General features: G+C 52.3%; 1 protein-coding gene across 4 annotated transcripts in view; it reads right to left on the bottom strand.

The window, feature by feature from the left end:
• The window catches only part of Srcin1 (SRC kinase signaling inhibitor 1), a 70,949-nt gene extending 61,861 nt beyond the window's left edge, over positions 1–9,088 (bottom strand). Inside the window, exon 1 of one of the 4 annotated variants that reach the window (XM_070028190.1) lies at positions 8,914–9,088. In XM_070028190.1, coding sequence (XP_069884291.1) covers positions 8,914–9,037 — 124 coding nt within the window. In that variant the 5' untranslated portion in view covers positions 9,038–9,088. The remainder of the gene's footprint in view (positions 1–8,913) is intronic. The other 3 variants (XM_070028192.1, XM_070028193.1, XM_070028194.1) reach the window with 3 other exon arrangements.
• Positions 9,089–18,851: the final 9,763 nt, after the last annotated feature.

Here is an 18,851-nt window from a genome sequence, read left to right as displayed (position 1 = left end):
ATAGTAGTACACTGGGGCTGGGAATGTGGCTTAGTGGTACAGTGCTTGCCTACTATGCATGAAGCCCTGGGTTTGATTCCTCAGTACCATATAAACAGAAAAGGCCTGAAATGGCGCTGTGGCTTAAGTGGTAGAATACTAGTCTTGAGCACAGAGAAGCTCAGGGACAGCACCCAGGCCCTGAGCTCAAGCCTCAGGACTGGCAAAAAATAAAATAAAATAATAAATAAATAAATAAGCAGAAATATAATATATGGCTATCTATGTCACACAGCAGACCAAGTTTCAAGGAATCTCCACTGGCAAAAATAATACCTATCTGTTTTTCTAGATTCTGATAGCCTACAGAAAAAAAGAGCTAAAAGGCTCAGGGTGTAGCTCAGGGGTAGAATACTTGCTTAGCATGTAAGGCCCTGGGTTTGATCCCAAGTAACACTATAAAAGAAAACAAATAAAATGAGCTGCCAGGCACTGGTAGCTCATGCCTGTAATCGTAGCTACTAAGGAGGCTGAGGTCTAAGGATAGCAGTTTGAAGCCAGCCCAGGAAGGAAAGTCCATAAGACTCTTATCTCCAATTAATCATAGAAAAGAACTGGAAGTGGTGCTGTGGCTCAAATAACTATATATGGTTGATGATGTAGCTCAGTGGTAAGATATTTGTCTAACATGTTCAAGTCCCTGAGTTTGAACCCCAGAAATAAACAACAAAACCTCACAATAAGCCAGGCACAGGTACCTCAGGCCTGTAATCCTAGTGATTCAGGAGACTGAGATCTGAGAATCTCGGTTCAAAGCCAGTCCAGGCAGGAAAGTCCTTTAGACTCTTATCTCCAATTAACCACCAGAACACTGGAAGTGGCGCTGTGGCTCAAGTGATAGAGCGCTCTCCTTGAGCTGAAGAGCTCAGGGACAGCACCCAGGCCCAGAATTCAAGACCCACCACCGCGACAAAAAAAAACAAAAAAAAACCCTCGGTCTGAGAAGGTGACTCAGTGGTAGAGTGCTTGCCTTGCATGCATGAGGCCCTCGGTTCAATTCCTCAGCACCACATAAGCAGAAAAAGCCGGAAGTGAGGCTGAGGCTCAAGTGGTAGAGCGCTGGTCTACAGCTGAAGAGCTGAGGGACAGCGACCAGGCCCAGAGTTCAGGCCCCACAACCGACAAAAAAAAAAAAACAACAACAACAACAAAAACAAAAAAAACCTCACAGTATTCAATGCAGAGAGAAAACATTACATGAAATTATTGGTGGGAGGATTAAAGTGAACTAGATGATTGGCCTCATTTACAATTGTTTCTTTTGCTTCGTTCACTACATCATCCTTTTGAGATGGGGGTTCACACTATATTGCCCAGGCTAGCCTAGAACCTTTGGGTTCAAGTCATCCACCTGCCTCAGCTTCCTAAGGTTGCTTCCTAAGTAACTGCCATTACAGGCATATGCTCTTCAGTCCTTTTTGTTTTGTTTCCATTGTTGCCAGTTCTAGGGCTTGAACTCAGGGCCTGGACACTGTCCCTTACCTTTTTTGCTCAAGGCTGATGCTCTACCACTTGAGCCACAGCTCCATTTGTTCTTTTGCTGCTAATTGGAGACAAGAATCTCATGGTTTCCCACCCAGCCTAGCTTCAAATGTGATCCACAGATCTCAGCCTCCTGGGTAGCTAGGGTTATAGGCTTGAGCCACCAGCATGATACCAGTCATAATTTAAATAAATTAATTAAATTTTAAGAGCTGGGAAGGTGGCTCAGTGGTAGAGCGCTTGCCTTGCATGCCTGAGGCCCTGGGTTCAATTCCTCAACACCACATAAGCAAAAAGAAAAAAGCCGGAAGTGGCGCTGTGGCTCAAGTGGTAAAGTGCTAGCCTTGAGTTGAAGAGCTGAGGGACAGCACTGAGGCCCAGAGTTCAGGCCCTATGACTGGACCCAAAACAAACAAACAAACAAATTAATTAAATTCTAAAAGCTGGGCTGCCAGGTGCCAGTAGCTCATGCCTGTAATCCTAGCTACTCACAAGGCTGAGATCTGAGGATCACGGTTCAAGCCCAGGCAGGAATGTCCATGAGACTCTTATCTCCAATTAACCAACAGAAAACTGGAAGTGGCTCTGTGGCTCAAATGGTAGCATGCTAGCCTTGAGCTGAAGAGCTGAGGGACAGCACCCAGGCCCAGAGTTCACTCATCCCTATAATCTTAACTATTCAGGAATCTAAAATCTGAGAATCATGGTTCTGAGCCAGGCCAGGCAGGAAAATCTGTGAGACTCTTATCTCTAATAAACTACCAGAAAGCCAGAAATGGAGCTGTAGCTCAAATGGTAGAGCTCTAGCCTTGAGCAAAAGAAGCTCAAGGACAGTGCCCAGGCCCTAAGTTCAAGTCCCAAGACCAGCAAAAACATAAAAATGAAAATAAGTTCCATAAAGATAAATGTGCTGTAATGTAAGGTTAGTGAATGTACTGTTGATAGTATTATAGCAACCTTGGTGTGTGTGTGGTGGTGGGGGTGTGTTTGTGTGTGTCTGTGTATGTATCTGTGTCTGGGTGTGCTAGTACTAGGGATTAAACTCCTGGCCTTGGGCTCTTGCTTGGCTTTTTGACTCATGGCTGGCTTTCTATCACGTGAGTCACACTTTCAGTTCTGGCTTTTTGCTGGTTAACTGGAGATTAATTTGTCTACTTGGCTAGCTCCAAACCAAGATTCTCCCATCTCAACTACCTGAGTAGTTAGGATTATAGTTGTGAGCCACCAGCACAAGCTCAATCAAATTTTCTCATTTGTTGATTCCTACTAAGAGTATCAAACAAGGCAAACAGTTGGCCTGCAGGATTCTGCCTCATCCAATCAGAAGGAGTCTTCCAGGATGGGTGAGGGGCAGATGTTTCTGACTCTGGACTGCCAAATGAGGAAAGGAAGAGCTGTCAGGCTCAGTAGAGGAGGTCCAAAATTTCCTGAGCTCCTCAAAAGCCCCTTCATGTTTGACTACCAGAAGATCTAAGCTGGGGAGGCCCAAAAAGCCTGACAGTTGACAGAGTGAGGATCTATGTCAATCTTTTCTGTAGAGGCCTAACCTGTAAGAGACTAAGGACAAAATGGAGGAGGGGCCCAGGAGAGGATGCGAATGAACAAAGCTGTGTCTGTAAGGGCTGCTCAAAATGCCTTCCCTGATAGCTGGAATCATTAATTCTTCCCCAAAGAGGCAGCTGCTGGTGCTGGGGGTGACACAGGAGATGCTGCTGTCTCTGCAATGATCAGGCACCCTGGGATGGGGGAGACCACAGAACGCATCTCCCTCCCAGGCTCTCCACAAACAGTTAATTCTAGCTAGGGTCTTTCTGTGGAGGCTTTGGGCCCTGAGGCCTCTGAGTCTGGGGCCCTTTTGTGAGCCTTTGGGTATGGCATACCCCACCTATGCTATGGCCAGAACTGAGGGACACCAGAGGACTGGAGAGAGGATGGCTGGTGGAGGTGAGGATGGAAACATCCTTTCCAGGCTCAAACTACTCCAGTCCAGGACATACATGCAACCAAGCCTGCTGGCTGGCAAGTACTGGAACCCGGCTGAGTGGTAGGGTAGAAGTGGATGGGCTTTGTGAGAGAAAACATGGACTGGATCATAGTTTTTGGATGGGGTGAAGTGTGGCAAAGTCAGTTTTGCCAGGGTGGGAAGAAAACAGGGAGTTTGTAGTACATCCAGATCCTGTAGACACTCCTGAATTCATCCCCTAGCCCAAAGGACAGCTGGGGCAAGGCATGCTTTTGAAACAGGAGGAGTATTTGTAAGACTCTCTGGTGTGTGTGTGTGTGTGTGTGTACATACAACCACACATAGCACCTAATATTGTCTTGACCTTAATTTCCATTATTCCTGTGGCAAGACCTTAACTATCTCTGGGGAGAAGAAATGACAGCTGGTGGAAGGGAACATAAAGACCCTCTAGTCCCACTTTACTTGTACGAAAGACACTGAAGGCCAGAGAGGATAATGAAATTGCCAAGGTCACGCAACATCAGGGGAGACAGACCACCTGATAACAGTGTAAACAAGCTCTAGCACTGCATCTTACCTCTCTGCCCTGGAGAATGGAACAGTAACTTCCCAGTCCCTTCTGTTCTCTACTCTCTCTGGACCCCTCCCCATCTTAGACTCCTGCACTCAGCCAATGACAATGGTCACATTCTTCAGGATGTGCAAAGGTTACCTTGGAAGGTCATATTGACCAGCCCCATGCCACCAAGTATCACACTAGCCCACTTGTGCTCATGCACCTATTTTTGATGTGGCAAACCTTCATGCACAGGACAACTTTTCTTCCCATCTAACCTTGACTCCTCCTGCTGCAGCGTGGGCCTGTTTCCTCTCAAGCTGTCCTATGCAGAGAAAAGCAGGCTTCCAGCCTCCAAACCCTCTGTTTGCTCACTCTCTCATATGAAAGGATAAAGGCAGGGTATACCAGTATGGCTAATTCTGAGTCCCTGCATGTGTGGGGCACAAAGGGCAAGACAGAGGACCGTAGCCTGAGCCTGGAAGAAACAGCTCTTCTAGGAAATCATGCTGCCAAATCCTGAGTCCCAAGCTCAGCCAGAAGTCTCTGAGTCTCTCTCTAGTACCATTTATTATTAAGTACCAGGGGCAGTGCTGGATATTTTTTATCTGGTATTTCATTTATTCTTTACCATTACTCCATGATAAGAAATGAACCCAGAGTCGGGGGCCAGTGGCTCACCCCTGTAATCCTACCTACTCAGGAGGTTGAGATCTGAGGACCAAGGTTTGAAGGTAACCTAGGCAAGAAAGTTCTTGAGTTCTTATCTCCAGTTAACCACCAAAAAAAAGACAAAAAATGGAGCTGTGGTTCAAGTGGCAAAGTGCTAGCCTTGAGCACAGAAGCTCAGGGACAGTGTGTAGTTCCCTGAGTTCAAGCCCCATAGCCAGCAAAAAAGAAAAAAAAAAAATCCGCTAGCTATGGCAGTCCTTCCCTAAGATTAAGCAGAATCTTGACCACCCTGGCTGTGTTCTCTCTGGTCCAATTCTCCTTGGTGAGTTTATGATTTAGAGGATTTTTAAAAATTTCTTCCTTCAGAGGTTTTCATCATTAGTCAATGGTCTCACACTATCTTCTCCAGGCTACCCAATTTTACCCCAGCCATGCCCCATGTGGATGGAAGAAATAAGGTGGGACTGAGGCTGGGGTGGAGGGCACTGAATGAAGGGGACCTGGTAAAGCTCCTGGAATCTAGAGTGCCCCTGCCTGGGAGTGTGGTTGAGACTGTGGCACTTGGATTCCTATTTGGACCTTCAGAATTCCCTCCACAAAGGCCATTCCACCATCCTGCTTCTGCAAAGCTGGGATACCAGGCCAGACCCACCTGCCCAGGGAATGCTCAGCTTCCCCCTTCTGGGAAACTGGGACAGTGGGAGCCTGGGCCAATGGGCAAGGGGAGTTGGAACAGTGGGTGGGGCTCTGGGCTCAGTGTGGGTGGTGCCCTCCCCCTTCGAGCAGGCACTATTAATATATGCAAAGCATATGCAAGTCACCCAGAAGAGAGACACAACATCACTGGAATATCAGGAGACACCTTGGAGAATCAGCTCACACCCCCTCATTTCACAGGTGAGGAGAGAGGCCTGCACTGGGAAGGGACTTGCTCAAGGTCACACAGACACCTGGGCACTGAGGCTGGGTCTGAAGGAGGTTTCCTGATTCAGTCCAGCACTCTTTCTGTGATGGTCATGTCTTTCTTCTGGGGGAGGGGGATGTTACAACAGGGCAAAAGGAGCCCAAGGCCTGACTGGGGCTCCCACCCAGCCTATCAGAGGCCAGGGGTTGGGAGATGGATGGAACCTGGATTCCTTTTCCATTCTCCCTTCTCCCCTCTCCTCAGAGCAGGAGGCAGTCTGCAAAGAAACAGTGAGCATGGGCAGCAGGAAACTTGAAATTCCAAGGGTACAAAGGGGCTTGGGGCTAGCACTGGGTAAATCGATATCTGCTCTGGAAATGGAAGCAAGCTAGCAGGATACCTGAAGTGTCTGAGGCAAGAGAGGAAGAGCCCAATGTCAGGACAAGGTGCTGCTGCGGGGAGGGGCTGGCGCCCTCACCACAATCACACACGCATGCATGCACACACACACACACACACACACACACACACACACACACACACCCCTAAACGCACAACATCCCCCTACTGCTTGGACTCTAATAACTATGGCACCTGACAGACCATAATAGCCAGCCCAGACCCATCCCTTCTGAGGCTGCGGCTGCTTTCTGAGCACACACCTCCCTCCCCCTCTTTGGATTTCAACCTTCCAGACAGTCCTAGAAAGCAAGACCGCTGCTAGGAAAAGGAAAAGAAGACAGACAGATGGGAGGGGCAGCCAGAGGGAGAAAGGGGGAGACTAAAGAAGGTTGACAGGGAGGCAGGGGAGTAGGGAGAGAAAGAACATATGAAGGGCAGAGTGGTGGAAATGGGGGCAGAGAGGGAAAGGAAATAAGGAGGAGACTGATGGATTGGGGAGATGGTGGGAAAGTCTGAGAGGCCCAGAGAGGAATGTGGGGTCAGGAGTGCACAGAGGAAACCTGGAGGACAGTGTGGACTCCAGATATGGAGATAGGAGACCTGACAATAAGGTGCCAGGCTAGCTGCAGGAGTTGGGGACAATGCCTCTCCCCCTCTGCCCACCTCCCCAGCAGCTACCCTGCCTGCCAGGAAACCCATCCTCCCTTCCTGCTTCCCTCCCTTCCCTCCTCTCTCCCTCGGGGCAAGCAGGCACTGCTTCCCAGCCAAATCCAAAGCCTTCATCTCTGCTTTTTAGAGCCTGGAATGAAAGAAGGGGAAGCCAGTGCAGCCCTCAAACCCGCTGACGGCCAGATTTTTATTATCTTTGCTCAAATGGGCCCTGGGAAGCCAGCAAGAGATTCTTCAAAGAGCGGCTGAGTGCCTCATTGAAGCTGCACCTGCACCAGCCCTCCCACTGCAGGCACCATGGGCTGGGGTGCGACCTATCCCCACCCCCTCCAGCCCTGGGGACCAAGCCTCGGCTGCCAGGAACCTCATCCCTAACACCTCATGCACAGGCATGGGATACCAGGTCAGGAGCCAAGCTTACCCACCAGACCTGGGCCTGAGGGACATCTAGAGACAGCCTCTGTCCCTCTCTGGGCCTGGAAGACATAAATGAAAGAAGAACAGATCTCCTTGCCAGGACTTGGAGAAGACAAGTGCTTGGGATTCCTCGAAAGAGAAGCTTTTATGGCCAGTCCTGGATCCTTCCCTAATTCTACCTGCTCAGGCACTCACGGGCCCCTCCATTCCTCCTGACTCCCCTCTCAATCCCTTTTCCTGTACCCCCTAGCCCACTATGCAGAGGAGAAACACTTGGAACTGTCCATCTTCTAACCCCAAACACAGGTCCCACAGTTCAAATCTTCAACCCTACCTCCCTTCTTTCCCCAAGATTTAACCTGGGTGGGGATGGGGAGCTAAATAGACCAGGTACTTACTTCAAAGAACCCAGTCCTTTCTCCTCACTTCCAAATCAGGGGTTTGGCAGAGAATGCTAAGGCTGGCACTGGGCAGAACAGCAGTCATGCTCTCCCACTCCTCCCTCCCCAGCCTCTGACCACACCGTTGAGATCAATGCCCGCAGCTAAAGAAGGAATCAATGGTTCTAATTAAACCCTTTTTCTAGGGTGGGTCCCTGGCCAAAGAGACAGAGAGACAGCATTAAAGAGGTCCAGTGCCCTGGCAGGTCTTCTATACATCTTTAAGAATCTTAGAGCCATGCAGAAATCAGGCCATGAAGACCCAGACCCCCTGCATTAGACAAGCAGAATAATAAGTAAAAGCCTGAAATGGAGAGCCCTCCAGAGGGCTCTTTCCTTAGAAAGGTACCCTCCCTGTCTGAGACCCCAGTTGCTTCTTCCACAGTAGAAGCCAGAAGGGGGAACCCATCACATCTCCATCCCAACCCCGAGGGTCATCACAGAGAAGCAGTCATCATGGAAAAGGCGGAAGGAGCAGGTTTAGAGGGGGGCACTGGACAAAGACCCTCTTGTCCCCAAGGCAGGGTGGCAGCAAGCCAGGGCAAAGCCTTTGCACTTGCTGCCAATGGTGCCTGGGTGCCAGGCAGTCTGGGTGGGGATTTTGGGGGGGGCATCTTATTCTGGGAGCCCCCTCCCCTTCTACTTAGAGCCTTCATTCCCATCCCTTGCTTCTACACAAAGTCACCTGCAAAACCTCCCTGGACAACTCTCAGCCTGCCTGGAACACTTCTTTCAATGTGAATGCAGCCCCTGACCCTTACTCAGGGTAGCCCCAATCCAACCAGCACGGGTGAAACCCCCCAAACACAACTGCCCCCACATACATACATACACACAAAACCATGCCAGAAACCGCCACCATCCCAGCTGCCACCAGGGATGACAGCCGCACATTTTCACACTGAGTCTCCATCAAATGCATCATCAATTTTTAAAGACCAGCTAGAGGGATAGGGAAAGGAATGGGAGAAACTGAGGCACAGAGTTAGGCAGCAAAGCAGATGGCTCAAGGTCACCCAAACCAAGATACCCACATTTGGGAAGAAGATACCTTAACCACCACCCCTCAAAAGTCTTCACAACCCACCCAAAAGAACATTTAGACCCACAGATCTGAAGTCTGCTCAGCTTCCTCCAACTCCCTCCTCCTTTCCCCCCCCCCCACTTTCTTTGCCTTTCTCCCAGACTGAAGCTAGTACATCTCTCATTTTGTAGGGCTTCAGCCATGAACTCCCAGCTGGAGGAACCCACTGTCTTCAAAGTTGGGGGCTCTGCAGGACCTCCTCGCCTTGCAGTATGTTGAAGAAAGGGGCTGAACAGCCAAACCAGGCTCCCCTCCTTGTCCAACACCGCTGATCCGGCTCACCTGGCTCCCCTCGGCCCCCAGCGTCCCTCGGTCCAGCCTCCTCCCTGGGAGAGCGGGCACGGCCCTCCGCGGTCCTCTCCCACCAGGCCAGGGCAAAGCGCCGGAGGCACTGCCAGGGCTGCATGGGGAGGCCTGGGGCGGGGGGCGCGTACCAGCAGCCGCACACGCCCCGCCGGGCCCTGCCAGCCAAGCTGCGGAGGCACCCGGCCGGCCCCCTCTGCTGCCACCAGCATCCTGCTGCCCCCACCGACAGGACTCGGTGCTGGCCCGGGAGCTTCTGACGTAGCAGGGGAGGGGGGGTGCGTGGAGAGGGGGGAGCAGAGCGAGTCCCCTCCCCAGCCCCGCCCTCTGGCCCTCAGCCCTCCCCCTATCCCTCCACAGTCCCTACCTCCTCATTCACCCAGAAAGCCCTCCCCAGCTGGGGGCGCCCTCCCCTGCCCTCTGGCCTCTCCAGAGGGAGGGTTTAAGAACCAATAGCCCCTCCCCCAGCCCCTCCCTCTTGAGGGCCCTCTCTACCCTCCAGCCGAGCGGGGAGCAGGTCCCCAGTTTCTGCGACTGCTGCTGAGGCTCAGAGGTCTCCAGGGCTAGGGCCTCGAGGTGCCAGGGGTGGGGTGTGGAATACAGGCTTGTATCCTGGTAACACAGCCAACCCCAGAATACACCGAGCCCCTTCCTTTCCTGAGGAGGGGGCTGGTCCAGGGCCCACCGCCGTCGGCCCAGCGCCTGCACCCCATGCTGGGGCTGGGGTGAGGGGTGTGGGGGGGTGTTGCTCTTCACTTCTCCATCCTCTTCCCATCCCCCCTCCAACCTCCCCCGGCCTGCTCGGCTGATGGACCCCTCCCCTCCCCCATCTCTCCTCTTCCTCTCCCACCCCTCCTCCACACAAGCCCCTCAGCATTTCAACCCCTCAGGCCCCCCTCCCTCCCCCCCCGCCCCCCCCCCCCGGCACCGCCAGGCCCGATCCGCCCGGTCTCCAGCCTCGCCAACCCCTGACCCCCTGTCGGGTCCCAACACTCTCCCGAAGGGATCCTCCCCAGCCCGGCGAGTAGTGATCCGTGGTCCCCACCCCCACCCCCACCTCGCCCCGTACACCTGCGGCCCGAGCATCCCTCGCCCCGCGGGCCGCCGCCTCCCGGGTCCGGCCGCCGCCCCCGCCCCCGGCCGAGGGGAAAACACACAAAGAAAACAGAAATACCTTCCACTTAAGCATGGAGGCACATTAGGGAGGAGAGAGACAGGGACATGCCTTGGGACGGAGCGTTCCCCATCGGGCGGGGGCGCGGGGGGGCGGGGGCCCCGGGCCGGCCTGCCTGCCTGCCTGGCGCTCTCCCTCTCGCCGCCTCGCGGGCTCCTCGCTCGGCCCCAGCCCCGGGGCGCGGTGCCAGGCGGGCGGGCCGGGGGCGCGGGCCCCGCCGGGGTGGACCAGCTGGGAGGGCGCCGGTACCGGGCGTGTGGGTGCGCGCGCGCGCGCGGGCGTGTCACCGAGTGTGCGAGAGCGAGTGTGTGTGTGTGAGAGAGAGAGAGAGAGAGAGGGAGAGAGAGAGCGGAGCGCGCGCGCGGCCGGCGCGGGTGTGTCACTGCGGGCGGGAGCGCGCGGCGCGCGCACTCGGCGGTGGCCGGATGGTACAAAGGGCCGCCGGGGGTGGCGGGGGAGCGGGGGAGGGGGAAGGGGCACCGCGCCTTCACGCGCCCTCCGAGCTGCACCGCGGGATCCCGCAGCGCGCCGCCGGAGCAGGGGTGCGGGGCGCGCTCACGCTCCCCTCCCCACTCCACCTGCTCCACCCCCCCCACCGCAAGCCATCCTCCAGCCACAATAGAGACAAATACATTGACCCAGGACTGGCCACTGAGGGAGCACCTGCCAAGGGAGGGAGCGGGTCAGCTCGCGGGTGGGGGACCCCAGGGGCTCCAAGTCCGGGCATGGAAAAGCACTAGTGGGGAGGCGGGGCAGGACGGAAGGTGTGGGACAGGTTGCAAGATCGTGGAAAAGGGAGGGGGGCACTCTTCAGCCAAGGTGACCTCTGAAGGCAAGGATGGTTGTAGAGGCCCGCGAGAGTCGGGACCATTCTCTGCCACGGTGGGCACGTCCCTCACCTCCGGGCCCTCCCCACTCCTCAGCCCCAGCTCCTCGGGAGGGACCCGCCTCCTGGGCGCTCCCTGCTGGACAGCCTCCTAGCCCCCACTTTGGGGTTGTAGCCCTGCTTCACAGCAGCATGTTCTGGAGTGAGGGGACTCTGCTCCTCTGTCAAGTGAGACCCCTCCCCTCCTCCACAACAAAAGTAAAACACTCCCAGACCCTTTGTGTGTGTTTGCTGGTCCTGGGGCTTGAACTCAGGGCCTGAGAACTGACCCTTAGCTTTTGTATTCAAGGCTAGCACTCTACCACTTCAGCCACAGCTCCACTTCCCACTTAGTGGTTAATTGGAGATAGGAATCTCGTGGACTTTCCGGTCCAGGCTGGCTTCAAACTGGGATCCTCAGTTCTCAGCTTCTTGTGTAGTTAGGATTACAGGCCGGAGCTACTGGCTCTTAGCCTTTGCATGCAGTATTTGGCATCGCCATTGCTACTTCCACTACAGCCCGCAGAGCAAAGAGCTCGGCTCTGCCCCACCCCTTCCTGGTCCACTGTGGTTGGCTTACCTGTGGGCTTCTCCAAGTTCTCTCGCTCCAACCCAGGTGTACGCTGACCCCTCTTTGGGCAACTCAGACTGCTCCATCCTTCTGTTGCTCCGGTTTTCTGGCAAGTCCCTTCTCTCTCCAGACTCTCTTGGGAAGGAGAGGGTGGGCTGAGCCCCCTGCTTCCTTTGCTTACTCCTGGCATTCCTAAAGTCAGTTCAGACCCGCACAATACATATATCTTGGATTAAGGCCACAGGATAGAGTGGCAGGCACACAGAGAGCCCAGGAGAGGAGACCCCACCCCAAGTGGCCCAAATGACAAACCGGTTTCCCCACTTCTTGATCTACCCAGTGGCTGCCTTAATCTGGGCTCTCCTGCCTTCCTTCCCGCCTCCAGGCCTGCCTCTAAACCAGCCACATGCCCAGTTAGGGGCAAGGTCCCAGATACCCCTTACAGATCAATGTCCAGCTTCAGTAACTCAGGTGACAGAGCCAGGACTGGAGGAGGGGCCGTTGCGAGTTCCAGCTGGACAGCTCCGGAGGGCAGCCAAGAGCTATGTACCAGACAACACAACACACCGCCTGGGCACACGACCCCAGCAGTCGGCACCCTGACTTGTTCCCTCTTGGGCCAGCTGCCTTTCCCTCTGCCAACTGGATGGTGCCCATCTTTTAGCCTCTGAACACCCAGTGGGCACCTGTCCAGCTCCCTGCCTGGCTGCCTGCCCAGGATGGGCATGAGAGGCAACAGTCCCTGTGCAGAGGAGGGGGTCAGAGCGGATAGGGGTAACTTCCCCTCATCTGCAGGGCACTACTTTTCAAGTCTTTGGGAGCCCAGCTCTTGGGTATTCAGGCCCCCACTTAAACTAAACAAGACTCTGCCCCAACTTAGATTCCTGCCTACTCTTTACCCATGGTCTCTATTTAATCTTTTTACCAGCCCTATAGAAAAGGGTGTTTTCAACTCCATATCAGAAATAAAGGAATTGAGGCTTAGAGAAATATAGACCATTGGGCTGGGAAGGTGGCTCAGTGGTAGAGCGCTTGCCTTGCATGCATGAGGCCCTAGGTTCGATTCCTCAGCACCACATAAGCAAAAAGAAAAAAGCCGGAAGAGGCGCTGTGGCTCAAGTAGTAGAGTACTAGCCTTGAGCTGAAGAGCTGAGGGACAGTGCCCAGGCCCAGAGTTCAGGCCCCAGGACCGGACCCCCCCCAAAAAAAAAAAGAAAAGAAAAGAAAAAAGAAATATAGACCATTGCCCAACCTAAGAATCTCAAAGGTAAAATTTTGCTGGATGCTGGAGGCTCACATCTGTAACCCTAGCTACTTGGGCAGCTGAGATGGTTGGGATTGAGGTCTGAAACCATTCTAAGAAGAAGGAAAAAAAATTCAAGAGACTCCTCTAAACAAAGAGCTAGTCATAGTGGCCTGAATCTGCTACCCTAGCTACCAGGAAGCTTCACCTGGGTGGGTTGTGCCCGGGAACATACCTGGGCAGAAAGCAAGCCCCAAACTTGAAAATAACAAGCAAAAATCAGGGCTAGAAGCCAGGTACCTGTGGCTCATGCCTTTAATCCTAACTACCTCAGGAGTCTGAGTCTGAAGATCATGGTTCAAAGCCAGGAAAGCCTATGAGACTTTTATCTCCAATTAACTATCAAAAGGCAGAAAGTGGCCCTGTGGCTCAAGTGATAGAGTGCTCACTTTGAACACAAAAGTTCAGGAACAGCACCCAGGCCCTGAGTTCAAGCCCCAGGTCTGGCATCCCCCCCCAAAAAAAAAATCAGGCTACAGGCATGGTTTAGCAATAAGAATGCCTATTTAAGCAAGTGAGAGGCCCTGACTTAAAAAAAAAAAAAACTGGTGTGCCTGATGCCAATGTTCCCCACCCCTGCCCTCACCTAACCTGTAGACTAGGAGAGCCCTGGCACACCAAGTCTCATCACCATATTATTGTTAGTAGAGTGAGGAGCAGGACTAGGGCTCCAAGTTAAGACAGGAATTTTGTCAGTGATGGGGACCTGGGTACTCTCCTGTAAGTGACAGCCATTGGAAAGATGCTGACCCATAGCCTGCAGATATTCTGTCCTAACACTAGTTGCCAAGAAGCCACTGGGTAGTACCTGGTGGGAAAGGGTCTATGAATAAGCCCTCAGGAAATGGCACTGGTTCCAAAGGTGTCACTAGATACAAGGTATCCCTGACTTTTCTCTTCTTGAGTGAACTCCTTCATGAGGGCTCCCTCCATGAGCAGGGCCTTAAATCAGATTCAGATAGTAATTTTCATTTGTGTATCTCACATTGGGTGAGTTGTTTGTTTTTGGTGGTGGTACTGGAGTTTGAACTCAGAGCCTTTTTTTTGTGGTGGGGGGAGTTGGTTGTGGAGGTTGAACTCAGGGTCTGGTATTGTCCCTCTTTGTGCTCAAGACTAGCCCTTTACCACTTGAGCCACAGTGCCACTTCTGGTTTCTGAGTGGTTAATTCTAGATAAGAGTCTTATGGGGACTTTTCTGCCTGGGCCTGGCTTCTAACCACAATCTTTAGATCCCAGCCTCCTGAGTAGCTAGGATTACAGGTGTGAGCCACCAGTGCCCCAATACTCAGGGCCTTTTGATCTACTACTTGAGCCATGCCCCTAGATCCTTTGGCTTTACTTATTTTTCAGATAGACTTTTTTTCCCTGAGTCCAGCCTGGACTACAACACTCCTATTAACACCTGTGTAGTTGAGCCGACAATTCCTAGCTTGTTGGTTGAGATGGGGCTCACTAACTTTTTGCACAGAAAGCCTTGAACTGGGGCTGGGAAGGTGGCTCAGTGGTAGAGTGCTTGCCTCTCATGCATGAGGCCCTGGGTTAGATTCCTCAGCACCACATAAGCAGAAAAAGCTGGAAGTGGTACTGTGGCTCAAGTGGTAGAGCACTAGCCTTGAGCTGAAGAGCTGAGGGGCAGTGCCCAGACCCAGAGTTCAGGCACCATGACTGGCAGAAAAAAAAAAGAAAGCCTTGAACTGCAATCCTCTTCCCCCCCTCCCCCCCCAGTCAGTGGTGGGGCTTGAACTTAAGGCCTGGGCACTGTCCCTGACCTCTTTTGCTCAAGGCTAGAGCACTATCACTCTGAGCCACAGCTCTACTTCCAGTTTTCTGGTGGTAAATTGGAGATAAGTCTCACAGACTTCCCTGCCCCAGCTGGCTTTGAAGCCACAATTGCCCACCCAGTGGGCACCTGCCCTAAATTTTTACTTATTTCTAATGTACTAGTGTTTGAAGTCAGGGCCTTGTACTCACTAGGCAGGCTGTTTACTACTTAATCCATGCCCCTGACTTTTTTGTGTATTGGTTATTATTTTTTTTATTGTGAAAATACTGTACAGAGGGGTTACAATTACATGGGCAAGATAATGAGTACATTTCTTATCAAGCATTGTAGCCTCCTCCTTTGTTTCCCCTTCCCATCCCTTCCCAGCCTCCCCCCACCCCTCCACTCATCCTCCCCCCCCACCACCAAAGTTGTAAAGTTCATTTTCGACATGACAACGTGTACTTCTCATTGTGTTGGTTATTTTTAAGATAGGGTCTTGCTTCATGCCTTGACCAGCCTGGACTTTGATCCTCCTATTTGTGCTTTTCCCTGTCACTGGGATTATCAGGTACATACCACCATGCTCATCTACTGGTTGAGATGTAATCTCACAAATTTTTTATGCCTAGGCTGGCCTCCAACTATAATTCCCCCATCTCCACTTCCCAAACAGCTAGGATTACAGGTTTTGAGCAGTCTTGCTGGCTTGTACTTCACTTTTCATGAGTCCTTCATGTTTCTGATCATCTGAGTTAGGAGTTCATTTGATTCTCCCTCCCATCTAGAGATGCCTCATCTATGGAAACAAGGCCTCCCCACCTTCTCCCCCCCCCACACACACACAGCTGACCTGTGGGTCTCATAGAAGAATAAGAAGAAAGAAGCTTCCTGAACTGGATCAAAAACATCAAAGCTGGCTGGGAATGTGGCTTAGTGGTAGAGTATTGCATGAAACCCTAGGTTTGATTGCTTATAACCACATAAACAGAAAAAGCCAGAAATGGTGCTGTGGCTTAAGTGGTAGAGCATTAGCCTTGAGCAAAAGAAGCTCAGGGACAGTGCCCAGGCTGAGTTCAAGCCCTAGGAATGTCCCCTCCCCCCCAAAAAATATCAAAACCCCAAGCAGAGCTTGGGGTGGCCTAGTACACTCACTCTTCATGGATCCTCCATTCCCAGAGAAGACAGGCTTCCCCATCCTGTCATAAGGCCTCCACAGGAGGCTGGTATAAGGACAAGGCTGGGGGTGCCACCTCCTGATCAGGGTGAGAGTAGTTCCTTCTCTAGCCAAGAAAGGAGGATTGCTTCTCTAAGCTGGCATGGTGCCCAGCACAACCAGTGTGCCAGCTGCTTCCACCTGAGATGCCTCAGGTGCTTACCCACCCCCACTTTCATTCCTCAACAGGTAACCCCGCCCCTGCCCTTCCCTGAGTCTCTGCCAGGCTCAGCTCCTCCACAGGGGGGCAGCTGGCACATTTGAGGATTGAAACAGTAGGTTCTAATGACTCACCTTGTCTGTTTCTGGCTGCTTGCAAAAGGGAGGACTGGGAGAGCACCAAAAGGTGAAGATTCTCTTTCCTTTCCTCCAAGACACAGTAGTGGGTGGAAGGGTGGGGAGGCACCTGGGCAAACATCTAGGCAGGAGGGAGAGGAGCCTAGGAGGACTGAAAGGAGTGCAGAAGAAGATGCAGGGTAAAGGGTCATTTGGAAATGATGGCCAAGACCCCTGCACTGCCTACTCTGAACCTCAGAGCACTCTCCTCAAGATCCCCCCAAGAGCTGGGCACCCTAATGGCTCACACCTGTCATCCTAGTGACTCAGAAAGCTGAGCTCTGAGGATCACAGTTCAAAGCCAGTCCTGGCATTCAAATCTGAGACTCTTTTTTTTTTTTTTTTTTTTTGTCGGTCGTGGGGCTTGAACTCTGGGCCTGGGCGTTGTCCCTTAGCTCTTCAGCTCAAGGCCAGCGCCCTACCACTTGAGCTACAGCGCCACTTCCGGTTTTCTGGTGGTTTTATTGGAGATAGGAGTCTCACGGTCTCTCCTGCCCGGGCTGGCTTTGAACCGCGATCCTCAGATCTCAGCCTCCTGAGTAGCTAGGATTACAGGCGTGAGCCACCAGCGCCCGGCTAAATCTGAGACTCTTATCTCAACCACCAAAAAAAATCCAGAAGTAGAGGTGTGGCTCAAATGGTAGAGTGCTAGCCTTTGAGCAAAAAAAAGCTAAGAGCTAGCATCCAAGCCCCTAAGTTCAAGCTTCAGTATAGACACAAAGAGAAAAAGGGAAAAAAAGGTCCCTGCTTGTCTAGCTGGAGTATTTGATGAATCCCATAAGGCAGGCACACTGTACTAAAGTCAGCAAAAGGCAGTGAAGGAGGCTGGGACCTGTTTCTGTGTTGGGAAGAATGATCAGGCATTGGGGCAGAAACCACGGTGGCGGACACGAAGGAAGAGAGATGATGTTTTCCTCTGTCCAACTTGCATCTTGGACTTTCAACCATAGCCCAGTCTCCAAGCACCTTTACATCTACCTCGCTCCCCCTCCAATGTCCAGGAGTCAGTGACATAAATTCAAAACATCCCGCCCCCACCACAACTCCCCAAGGTCCCTCTCCTGGCTTGTTATTGTAATGAATGCAAATGGTGCTCAATAATTGATGGCTCTCATTAGCACTTCAAACTGCTTTCAGAAGAACACAGGGAGAAGTAGAAGGGGTTCTCTGGGGTCCAGCCCCCCACTGAAGAACCCCTTCCAGGTGTCTCCTGCTGGGAGGGGCTCTAGGAAGCCTCACAGAGGAGCCCAGCAGTGCCCCCACTGAGTGGGGGTCTCTGAGCCCAAGGCACCATCTTCGCTGTCTGATGGCAGGGGTGCTGACTATCTTTCCCATCCTCCTGGAATCTGAGGTGGGCCTTCCTCATGAAACTAACAGAATGACTCTTACATTAAATGGATAAGCAGAACCTCTTGGAGGGTTTGTTAGAGGAAGAAAGATGTCCACCCTTACCAAATTCAGGAAGGGCCTGAGAATATAGGATTCCCTCTCTCCCTCCTTCCCTTCCTTCCTTCCTTCCCCCTCTCCCCACCTCCACCTTTCATTTCATTATTTTTTTTTTTGTGCTAGTCCTGAGGCTTGAATTCAGGCACTAGTTGCTGTCCCTGAGGGTTTTTTGTTGTTGTTGTTGTTTGTTTGTTTGTTTGCACAAGTCTAACATTCTACCACTGGAGCTATATAGCTCCACATCTGGCTTTTTGCTGGTTAATTGTAGATGAGTCTCAAGGACTTTTCTACCTGGATTGGCTTTAGAATGTGATCCTCAGATCCCAGGCTCCCATAAGAATATCTATCTATCTATCTATCTATTTATTTATTTATTTATTTATTTATTTATTGCCAGTCCTGGGGCTTGAACTCAGCCTGGGCGTGGTCCCTGAGCTTCTTTTGCACAAAGGTAGTACTCCTATCACTTCAGCCACAGAGCCACTCCTGGCTTTTTCTGTTTATGTGGTGCTGAGGAATCTAACCCAGGGCTTCAAGCATGCCAAGCAAGGACTCTACCACTAAGCCACATTCCCAGCCCCAAGAATGTTTGTTTGTTTTCTCTAACAAGTTCCCAAATACTGTTGCTACTGGCCAAGGATCACACTTGGAGAAGAAGGGCAGAGACTGAGGTGGGGAAGGGGTAAGGGGGGGGAATCCTTTGTCTTTGTTTTTCCAGCTGAGGGTTTTGTCTACAAATGTGGCTTTGAGGCAAGTCCCAGCTGGGTCTGGCACACATAGGCAGTGCCTAGAAAATCTTGGTGCAGTGAATGTACTCCTCTCCCTCCCTATCACTACTAAGGCTGGTTCCCAGCTCCATATGCATCCCTGGCTCCTTCTTCCTGTCTGTATTTTGCTTGGCCACTGATACTGAGGGAGAGGGATGACAGAGTGGGCCTTGTGGGCCTCTGTCCCTGACGTGTGCCTGGTGCATGCTTCCTGCTGCCAACGCTGGTGGATATCATCTGGCAGGAGGAGGAGAGAATAATGGATGGGAGAGGCTTTCTACCACTTCACCTTCTCTGGGTGACCTCCTGGGGATGAGGAGCTTGTGATGGTGGTCCATGAACACTCATGCAGCACCTTACCTCCTTCCCCACCCACTCAGTCCCCTAGGCCTAAGAATTGCTTTGAGCTGGGCATAGTGGTACTTACCTCCTTCCCCACCCACTCAGTCCCCTAGGCCTAAGAATTGCTTTGAGCTG

The sequence above is a fragment of the Dipodomys merriami genome, unplaced genomic scaffold, assembly GCF_024711535.1.
Source record: "Dipodomys merriami isolate MVZ:Mamm:240054 unplaced genomic scaffold, mDipMer1.0.p SCAF_19, whole genome shotgun sequence".
NCBI classification, from domain to species: domain Eukaryota; kingdom Metazoa; phylum Chordata; class Mammalia; order Rodentia; family Heteromyidae; genus Dipodomys; species Dipodomys merriami.
The sequence above is the reverse complement of the archived record's forward strand: the minus strand, read 5'-3'. Positions and strand labels throughout refer to the sequence as shown.